This window comes from Anneissia japonica, unplaced genomic scaffold (genome assembly GCF_011630105.1).
Source record: "Anneissia japonica isolate Jap-2015-1 unplaced genomic scaffold, ASM1163010v1 scaffold288060_len1141017_cov207, whole genome shotgun sequence".
Taxonomy (NCBI): Eukaryota; Metazoa; Echinodermata; class Crinoidea; order Comatulida; family Comatulidae; genus Anneissia; species Anneissia japonica.
The window spans coordinates 994,930-1,005,996 of NW_022712486.1; the positions used below are offsets into that span (position 1 = coordinate 994,930).

An 11,067-nucleotide genomic window follows, 5' to 3' on the forward strand; every position below is an offset into this window, starting at 1 on the left:
GGGGGGCCCGCCCAGGGCCCCCGGTGGGGGCCACGGATATTTGAAACATTTTAAATAAAGCTTACTACTTAGTTGATAGGCATCGAGTTACTATAATATGACTTCATGTAGGCTATGCTTTCTGTTGATAGGCATCGAGTTACTATAATATGACTTCATGTAGGCTATGCTTTCTATGTTAAAATCAGCTTCCAAAACCAAAACATTTAAAATAAAGCAAGAAACAAAGAGTATGTATTAATGTAACCATCTAATTTATTTTCAAATCCTCATTCTTAAAAGTGAAATTCTATATTTTGGAAATTTTGCATGAAATCTATCAACCACGCTGTGGTCGAGGTTGCTTCACCTATCACGATGTATTCCAACCATCTTGAGGCTATCTATATGAGCATTTGTCATAACAGAACGCAAATTATTTTTAATTAGTCTCATTGAATTATTATTATTATTATTATTGTTATTGTTGTTGTTGTTGTGATGAAAAGTTAACACAAACAATATGGTGGCTAAACGAATATTACATGTAAATATTTTTATTTATTTGTTTGTTCCCCGGCAAAATTTATCGTCTTCCCCGACGGGGGGGGGGGCTATGCTTCCCCGAGGGGGGATATATCCCCCAGGCCCCCTCCCCTCTGGCGCCACCACTGATGTTTAGTAGTTGTTTAAGTTGTGTTTTACTTGTTTTATGTTCTTGGTTTTATAAAATATAACTAGGCCTAAGGCTGGAATCATTGTTTTTCCTAGTATCATTGAAAAATAAGGGGGGGGGGGTGGTAATTTAGTCGAATAGCGTTACAAATTCATTGATTGATTAATACCTAAGTAATTAAGTGTAAGTATTCTCTACATTGATCAATCATCATCAATTAGTCATTCCTTTTGGCAGGTTTAAAGTATAACTAAAAATTTCTATTTCATCTTTGCTAATTTTGTTTAATCATCCTTTATATCTCCAAAATAATATAAAATACCAATTCGAATCCTTGTTTAAATACGTCTACATTGTTTATTATTTAAAATAGGCCTGCTTTAATTTTATATTGTTTTTCATTATCAGTAAATCTCAATTTTAACTCGGAAATGAAAGAAACAGAATCATATAGGGCCTATCTCCTTATGAAAGCATACAGTACTTAGCCCCCCCCCCCAAAAAAAAAAAAACAAGACGTTGTTACCGTAATAAGCCCGTCCGATATATAACGTCGAATATTAAACGGTATATTAATTGAGACATTCAATTGGATTATACAAAACATTAAAAATATTGAATGTTATTCACCTTTAACATCACGAGATCGTAAGTCTACTGAATGAATTTTGAGGCGAATACAGTGGAAACTTGACTCTGTTGGGCGATTTATGCATTTCAAATTTGTTTTCTAGATTTAATTTATAGGTAGCACATGTGAATAGGCCTAAAGTAGGTTATGTATCATGGGCATCTGAAATATGTTTAGAAGACTCGTGCCTTGTACTTCGAACCCACTGAGATTTGCTTCAGATAATAAATAAAATATACATGGACAGTTTTATGGCTATCTAAAATTTTGTAATTTAATATTGTGTGCCATTGGCCTTATTTGCGGGCTACGGTATTAGGCAAAGGACGATCAAAAGGCGTCCGCACTAGCTCAGTCCGTCCAAGTTGCTGTTCGCACAAATGTCATCCGCTCGAACTGGACATCCGCTCGAATTAGCATTCACTCAAACTGGTCTCGCTCGAAATCGCTCAAGGTTCGAATGAATGGACTTAGCTTAGGCGACGTTCATCATTTCAGCTAAAATGTCTCGAAGGTTGGACTTAAAAAAACTTATGTTTACCTCAAATATACCTCAACCTAAAGGGGCCACTGCTGTACACTTAGAAAAATTTCTAGACAAAACTATGTATGCACTTACTAGCGGTCGGATTTCACGAATTATTGCTGCTTACGAAGACTTCATGGGCATTAGAGAAGTAAAAGCATCTCAGGAAAAGGTTACCGAAGTGAGTGTTTACTTATCTCCGCCCTACTGTAGCGTAGTTGCCGGGGCCGCAATGGACGGGGTCTGGAGGCTCGCAAAGCCCCCAGAGGTCTTCGACTCTTTACCAATCACTTAATCGATTACAAATATATATATAATTTTGAGTTTGATCTTGAGAAAAATACACCCATAGATAGGCATCAGGAAACTTCCCCACCACGACTGGAGGCCTACTTATTTATTTATGTTATGCAATTGGCAGATGGGCATAAAATAAATTTAAACAATAAAACGAAATATTATGATATTTGTTAATATTTGTGTATTGAAATAATATTATTAAGAATAAATATTATTATGATTTTTGTGCTTATATTACAGGCCGAAAATAATTATATTCAAGCTAGAAACCATGTTAAAAAGGCTAATATCGAAGTCAATGAGATACAAGCAAAATTAAAAACTATACGTAGAAAGCTAGACAGAACACCTCGTGATGACCCACGGTTTCTAGAGATTGCCACCGAAGAACACCAGCTCCTGCAAGTGGAGAAGCAAATCAAAGACTGGTGGATTCAAGTCGACAACAAAGAAAGAGAAGCTCTGGATGCCTTTTCTGCTGCATTCCGTGAAACCAAAGAGAAACAGCAGACTCAGGAAGATCGTGTTAAGTACTGGTCGTTAATGTTTTCCCTTATCGGAACATGTATAGGTGTGATTGGAACTAGTATAGTGAACTGGCGTTGGAGACGTGAACTAAAGAAAATTACTGGAATAACTGACCTTGATTCTGAAACCTCTAAAAGTTTAAACTTGTTAAAAGAAGATGTTTCATCAATGAAAGCTATTGTTGATTCCTTAGATCTAGGCAGTGGAACAGACAGTGGATTTAAAGGAATGTCAAAGGAACAAGAACAGCAACTCTTGCAGCAGAAAGAAGAGATAAAATCGTTACTGAAAAACCAGCAAGCAGAAATTACAAAAGAATTACTGGCAGTGAAGAGAAGTGTTGCTATAGGTGGAGGAGATGGCAATGCTATTGAGGAATTAGTTAGCAACGCTGAGCAGAAACTTGAGTGGGAGGTGAAAATGAGCGCATTATCAACTGTTGTTTTTATCTATGGAGCGTTCGCTCTAACATTGCCAATTCTATATAGTATATTCAAGTAAGGCCATTGTCTTCCAGTTTTAACAGAACGGTAGTAGTTCATATCGGGATGCCAGTAAATTTTAAGATATTAAAGTGTATATAAGAAAATAAAGGTATATTTGTAAGATGGGAAAAGCTAAGAATTATTTTATTATCAGTTATTATATTAACATATTATTATTTCATTATTTGCTTGTTGTAACCCCATTTAGGAGTTTCCAATATACAGTAGTTATTTTATGTAATTATACAATATTGCAGCTTTAACAACATGAATTCAACCTCTTTGTGTAGTTTATTCATACTTGTGTAATGATTAAGTGTCTTTTGGGTTTTTTTTCTTGGTTGTATTAAGGCCAACCTAGACAGTGTTATGATGCAGCCCAACAATGCGATTTGTTATTGCATCTGGTCTGTGTGAGGCGATAGGTTTACGTCGGAGACTATTTAAGCATGTTTAATATTCCCACTATGACCTGAAGACTGTCCCCGAAGATTAATCGCTTTGGGTTGGGGGTGGGGGGCTGTGTCGTACGATGCTGTCTGATTTGGCTTTAACTTTAACTTGCATACGCTTGAAATGAAACATATTGTAGCATCAAGTTAGCCCCTACTCTTATAAAAATGCAAGGGGGTCTTTAAAGTGCACACTTTATCCGAAGGCTGGGCAAGGAGCAACTCGAACCAGTACCGATGTTAAGGCTGCTGTACTATTCAGCCACTAGACTTTCCCACTAAGTTCAAGTATAGAAGTGAATAATTATTGTTGGTTGCTTGGTTACAGTAATCACCAAATGCCATACAGAATGAATTTTGCTCGATTGCTACTTAGTGAATAAAATACTGGCTATATGTTAATTATTTATTAAGTAAAAACAAATTCAGTATTATACAACAATGTTATTTACATTTGTAAGGTGCTTTCGGCTTGATCATTCTTAATTTTTAATCTGCTAGTACTAATATTTAATAGGTAATTTTATCCAAAGAATCATGTATAAGGTGTAATAATGCATGTTCACGACATTTAATTTAAAAGGTTGTTTAAAAGTAAAACCAGCTTTACAAAAGCAATGGTGGCTCCAGGAATTCATAATAGAGAGATACTTTCATAGATAGAAGGTCCACCCACCTGAGCGCCATCATGGTTGGGGCTGAGGTATGAGATTTTATGATTATGGCACTGCTAGATGGCCCGAATTGGCACTCTCAGGCTTAAATTTGAATACAATTTTCTTTTTTTTCCCTCAATTTTTAATTTTGAAAAATTTAGACGGGGGATGGGGGGGGGTGAGATGGGGTGACTGGGCCTCCCTCCTTTGAATCTGCCACTGATTAGATTATAATTCTAGGCAATGGTTGAAATGTGACATATTGAAACAAAATTACAACACCACAAATATTTAGCCATTAATAGATTGGATTGTTGGTTTGTTTAAGGCCTGTTTCACACTTATAATGGTTGATAATGTCAAATAACTAACCATGTTAATAGCGATACCTGTATTGGAATAAATGTAATGTTGATCTTAAATTCATTTGTTTAGTACAGTATTATTTTTCTGTGTTTAATGGGGATATTTTAAATAGGGTGTTTTGTCTTGTATCATTAAAGCTGGGCGTGCATTCAGTCTGCCGACGAATGTATCTTTCCTCTGTGTGAGCACTGAGTATGTCAACGGTTGATAGCATGTGCGCTTGGCTTTATAAGCATGTAGAAAATGTATCGTAAATTCTTGTAAAATGATAAGGCAACGCTGGCCCATCGCGCTACTTTCCCAACTTACTGGCTTATATCTAAGCACTGCACTGCTAAAGACTATTCTCTGTTCACACTAACAAATATTTGTTATTTACCTATATATGGGTGTGGTATGACATTATCACGCCCATATATGGGTGTGATATGACAACATGCCCATATATGGGTGTGGTATGACATTATCATGCACATATATGGGTGTGATATGACAACATGCCCATATATGGGTGTGATATGACATCATCATGCCCATATATGGGTGCGACATGACATCATGCCCATATATGGTTGCGATATGACATTATCATGCCTATATATGGGTGTGGTATGACATCAACATGCCTATATATGGGTATGATATGACATTATCATGCCCATATATGGGTGTGATATGACATCATGCCCATATATGGGTGTGATATGACATCAACATGCCTATATATGGGTTGTGGTATGACAACATGCCTATATATGGGTGCGATATGACATCATGCCCATATATGGGTGTGATATGACATCATTATGCCTATAAATGGGTGTGATATGACATCATCATGCCCATATATGGTTGTGAAGTGACATCATGCCCATATATGGTTGTGATGACATTATCATGCCCATATATGGGTGTGATATGACATCATGCCTATATATGGTTGTGATATGACATCATCATGCCCATTATATGGGTGTGATATGACATCATGCACATGCATATATACATTACAACTCTCCATTTGAAAGAACGATCGGCAACATATATTTGTCTATGAAAGCGAATGCTTTTAATCAATGACTGCTGAAAATTGCTACACTGGCAGTAAAATCCATATATAAAAAGCAAATAAAACAATTTTAGTATATTAGTCAATACTTAAATTCCTATGGTTTTAGTATATGGAATGAATATGTGAGAAATAGTTCTAAAAACAATATGGTCTTGGAATGAAAATTAAAAGGCAATTAATCTAGTATAGGCTTAAGCAATATATTAAATATCAGCCATTCCTAACAAATAAATTCATAAAATGTGAATTTACACAAAAAATTTTCTTCCACCATTTAAATCTATATTATATATATACATACAGTTCATTATATGGGGAAAAAAGACATTCCTTTTTTTTACTTTTTAAAAACACCACCTTTAGATTGTGACTTTAAAACATTTGAAAAATGACAAATGTGGGTATGCTACTCTCAAACTAAGAAAAAGGACATCTTTGGTTGACTAATTTATGATCAAATTACAAGCATACTCTTGTAAAATTGCAATTAAAATTTGTCCTTTTGAAAAAATTACATTATTCCATAAATAGAGTGGTAAAATTTATTATCCAGTTAAAATTTACACCGAAATTAGGATTCAAGTTTATTGGCACAGGAGGAAGTTGTTGAATGTTTGTTATTTCCTTTTAAGGAGCTTTTCTGTGATCAGGGTGTCATACCGAGACTGCCAACCCGTATGAATCAATCTGCAAGACAAACATAATAATATAGTAAAAATTCATCATTATTTTACAGTACACTGTCATTACATGCCAGCAGCAGTCCCCGGGATTCTAAATAGTGGGGGCCCGGGGAGAGAATTTTACAGATGATGGTCAAGACTACCTCAGTCTCACCATGGTTGTTGGCCGAGGTACAAAATCTGTTGTCTTTGTCACCTATGATGGTTGGAAATGCCACACACAAACTTAAATTTAAATGCAAGTCTATTTTCCCCATACTCATCTTAAATTAAAAAAAACTCCATATAAGAGTATTTGACGCAGTGGTTATGGCTCAAGTTTAAACACTTAGATCAGGGTTTGAATCACTTGCGCATTTCGCTTGCATAATTCCGAAGGTGATGTTATACCAATTACTAATTAACCACGGAGGAAAGGAATTTCATGACACTCATGGAATACATTACTGATATACACACTTTTTTGTTGCACTCCTATAAATTATAGCAGGTGTTTTTGTCTACTGTCCCCACATACAGTGAAAATTGGGAGAGAGAATCACTAATTCCAAATTACCTTTTCATATTCACGTATACGTGTGGAACCAAAGAAAGCGCATCAACAGCTGCATATCTGATCATCTCGGGTGTCATGGGTCGCCGACTCCAAAAGCCTTTAACGTACGCCATCTTCTTTTTCATTTGTTTTGTTTTTGTGACAAGAGGTTTTGAGAAAAGTTCACAAAGATGTTCTAGACTGCCTCCATTGGATCGGTTTGCATGGCACTGCTCCATAATCACAGTGTAAGCCACCTAAATTATATTTAAAAAATTCATCACTCATTGGTTTAAAATTTATATAAAAAAACTCTTTCTCTGCCACTATAATGCATAACTGATCACTTGCCATTACACCCTGTTCCAGACTACCAAATTTATTTGGCAAAAACATGTGACATGCCTAAATATGGTCATGATGACATCACATCATGACCATTTAAAGGCACATCATGACTATATATGGGCATAATCATCTGGACAGGGCGTTGCATAAAACAAGTGCTCATTCAAAACTTTGAAAAATTACATTAGTGAACAGTTGTTCTTGGGGGCAAGGGACAGTGAAAGCTAACTATTTCTTAAACAAGAACGAGAAATTTTCTCAGTGAATTGGTTCTTAAACGACATAACAAAAGCTTTCTATTAAAATTTGACACAGTAACACCAACAATAAATTCAATTTTATTTATATTGTTTCCAGAAAACATTCAAGGACACAAAGCAAATATTGAATTAAGTCACAGAGGTCATGATTACTATGTCATGTATACAAGAATGAAAGAGTGACACTGAACTCTTTCATTCTAATATACAGGGGCGGATCCAGAATATTTCAAATGGGATGGGGGGAGGGGCCACAACAATTTAAAAATAGAAAGTAAGTAGCACATAGCATTGATTTGCATTGAAATTTTTAAAATTTAGCGGCAAAATGGGAGGAGCAAATGCCTCTGTGCACCCCTACTGGATCCGCCCCTGATATTCAGTATCTTTTAAATTTAATTCCTATAATACTGAAATGAAATTACGTACCGCTGTATCAAACACATTTGTTAGACTGACATCGTACTGATGATAGAGGGCAGCATTGTCTGCACGGCAGTCATGAATCACCTTTCACAAGATAAAAACATGAATAAAATGTATATTTTGTGTTCTACAATGACTTGTTAGAATATTATAGTATATTAAAATAAATTTGTAAAAAATATTTTAAAATAAAAGGATTTACCTTAATTACATCTGGGCTTTCTAATAGTTTTTTCAAACCTCCTCCTACAAAAAATTGATTTGGTTCAAGTATGGCCAGCACGTCCACTAAATATGCTTGACCGCTCCACGTGGACATTTGTAGAAGTGTTAATTTCCCGGTCTTACCTACAGAATGAAATCAATTTTAGCTTTGTCACTCTTAGTTCTAATTATCATCTATTGTAAGAAAGGTTTTTCAGATATCTACTTTTTCTCCTTCAAATAAAAAAATTAATGTAGAATTTTTGGGAAATATGACTGTTCTACATAATTTCAAGTGTATTTCACATTACAGTGAACAAGGCAAATACATAGGTGGTTCTGTGTTAATAAACCTTATTATATTTATTACACTTATATTTATACACGTGGCCCAGACTCAGCCAATGGCTGTTCTTCTCTGGGGCCGTGTTAAAATACAATTTGAAACAGTAATACAGCACACTAAATTTTAAACAAAACATGTATGGCATGACGAGTGGTAGGCATAGAATAAAGTATCCTTCAACAATCAATATACTAGGGCGCCCACTACATTCTGGTAGAACTTTGTGTTCCACTATGAAAAATCAGCAAAGGGGGCAGAGTGTTATCTCTTTCCCTTCTATGCTACTTCTAAGGCTAAGGTAGGCCGATGTTACTTTAATTAACTTAGAATGTGTCGTAAAAGCTGGAGAACAAGATGTTGAATAACATAGTTCTCTTGTTCTTGCATGTTTTACCTACCTAAAGATTCCCCTTCACAGTCTAATGCTATTGTTACTGGTTTTGGCCCACTGAGAATTTCCTCAACGACAGCAGCACAATCTGCAGGGTTTTCAATAATGTGCGTATTGTGACCGACATTCACACAAATGGGTTCATTAGGTCTCCAGCCTTCTGGTATCAAACTTTCTATTTCAATGTCTACCTCCTCCTTTTCCCGGCAAGCATAAATAAAAACTCTGTCGTCTGTAACTAGGAAATATCTAGGCAAGCACTGCACAAGTGTTCTTAATTTTCCAGTGTCACACAGCATAGTTCGGACATCGAGAGGAATGTTAGATGATTCATTTTTGAAAGTGTTTACAAGCTGCGTTACAGGCAATCCATTAATGACCTTTAACCTCTTCATTATTCCAAAAATGGCTTCTCCCACTTTTTCTTCTGACAAGACAACAGGAGGAACATTGTAGTTATCAAAATTAAAAGCAGTCTTAAACATAACTGGAAGAGGTATTAGATCAGGTTTCGATTTTACAGAGTTTACTATCCATTTACAACTGCGAACATCCTCATTTGTGTAAACGCTACCCTCAGGATCCAGCCACATTCTAGCATTGAGGCGTACAACTGAACCAACAGGAAAACATTTGCTAACGTCCTCAATATGGAATTTTGATGTTTTGTTTACTGTTAGTAAATTAAAAAATGCCCAGCCCTCACCAGGTACATCTACTACGGCCCAGTCATGGGAATTTCTGACAATTTTTCCTTCTCTACCACTCAGTGTAATTTCTTTTAAGCGATTGCCTTTGATTCGTGCATCACTCCTACCTTCTGCCATCTTAATTAATTAGTAAAACCTGCAAAATTATTGAAAAAAAACAAAGCATGGTGAGTTGTAAATATTTCGGTTTAATTTTTGAAAATAGCATGCAACAAAATCATTTAAACTTTATTCCAGTGATTATCTGGCATCAAACAAATTCAAACCATCTCTGATTTTATTAATTATTTTATTACTTACTAATTACATCAACAGGAAAAAGTCAGGCACATACTGCACCTATGATGGTCGTTGGCACACACCGATTATACCTTTTTTTACATGAAGTTTTAAATTAACAAGACCCAATGATTAGACTACGCCTAGTCCTAAATGGTAGGATAATATTTAACAAGCCTAGGCCTAATTATCTAGTGTGCCTAGCCTATGATATGCCTACTACTACTACTACACTAGGTATAGCCTATACTAGGCCTAGGGATTGGTCAGCCTCAAGCCGCGAAGCTAAGCTTAGCCTAGCACAGGGGTAGCCTAGGCTAGGTAGGCCTAGCATTATTCTAGGGCAGTCCTAGTGAATAAATTCATTTTCTACCATCACTTACTGTCTATATCGTTGCAAAAACTAACAACGAACCTTCTATGCGGAATCAAAGACATTAAACATGATTTTAAACAAGTCCAAACCATTCGTTTTCAGTTAGGATGTGAATTATTATTAGAGTTCCGATCGGATTTATGCCACACGAAAGCCGCAGGCGGCGCGCGTGCAGCAGAATCATGGAACTCTTTGCAAAATGCTTAGAGCGGTGACGTCGTAGGCGTTCGTCAGAAAAACCCAACGGGAGCCCTCTACATCGTCACACAAAGAACTAAAACAACGGTAACAATTATAATGGTCCGAAAATTACAAATCTCAACGAAATTACGAAATTAAGTTACAAGAGCAATTAATTTACGTCTCTCTTTCTCAATATGGATTTGAATACGACATGTGATGTGATTGTGGGTCGTTGGATTCTGTTATATAACGGGATCGGTACCTTAAAAAAGCTGTTAATTTGGGAATTGTACTAATTATTACGCTAAATTGTATTTATCTTTTTAGCACTATAACTATTACAGATAGATGTGTCGGTGTTTGCTGATGTACTTATATGCACTATATGGACAATATAGGTTTATGTGTATGTATATCTGTGTGTGTGTATCATATTGTACGCCATCCGCACTGGTTGCAGGCCTATGGTCTGTCTATCATTAAACTTCCTATGTGAAAATATACAAACGTAGGTGAAGTGCCTTATAAGTGTGATTTCCTTAAAATCGCTGCATTGTCGCTTTAGTTTTTTTCAGTGCAATCGTTCTACTGCGTAGCAGTCCCCGACTGGCCAATCAGCATCACCGAAAGCTGGCGGCCAATAGCGTGTAGCGCT

At 36.1% G+C, this 11,067-nt stretch overlaps 2 protein-coding genes across 3 annotated transcripts; one reads left to right on the forward strand and one right to left on the reverse strand.

Annotated features, from left to right (window-relative positions):
• The first annotated feature begins 1,707 nt into the window (after positions 1-1,707).
• On the forward strand, positions 1,708-4,659 carry LOC117107871 (mitochondrial potassium channel-like). The gene is made up of 2 exons (XM_033249689.1): positions 1,708-1,993; positions 2,353-4,659. Exons 1-2 carry the CDS (start codon positions 1,790-1,792, stop codon positions 3,139-3,141), a joined length of 993 nt encoding a protein of 330 aa, XP_033105580.1. The 5' UTR covers positions 1,708-1,789; the 3' UTR covers positions 3,142-4,659.
• A 986-nt stretch (positions 4,660-5,645) lies between these two features.
• On the reverse strand, positions 5,646-10,427 carry LOC117107884. Of its 2 annotated transcripts, none has more exons than XM_033249718.1 (6): positions 10,237-10,427; positions 8,872-9,710; positions 8,126-8,271; positions 7,927-8,007; positions 6,911-7,146; positions 5,646-6,358 (listed from the first exon to the last, which is right to left on the reverse strand). In XM_033249718.1, exons 2-6 carry the CDS (start codon positions 9,689-9,691, stop codon positions 6,289-6,291), a joined length of 1,353 nt encoding a protein of 450 aa, XP_033105609.1. In that variant the 5' UTR covers positions 9,692-9,710; positions 10,237-10,427; the 3' UTR covers positions 5,646-6,288. The 2 variants fall into 2 exon arrangements, with proteins under 2 accessions (XP_033105609.1, XP_033105610.1); XM_033249719.1 differs by having other exon boundaries at positions 10,269-10,423.
• Positions 10,428-11,067: the final 640 nt, after the last annotated feature.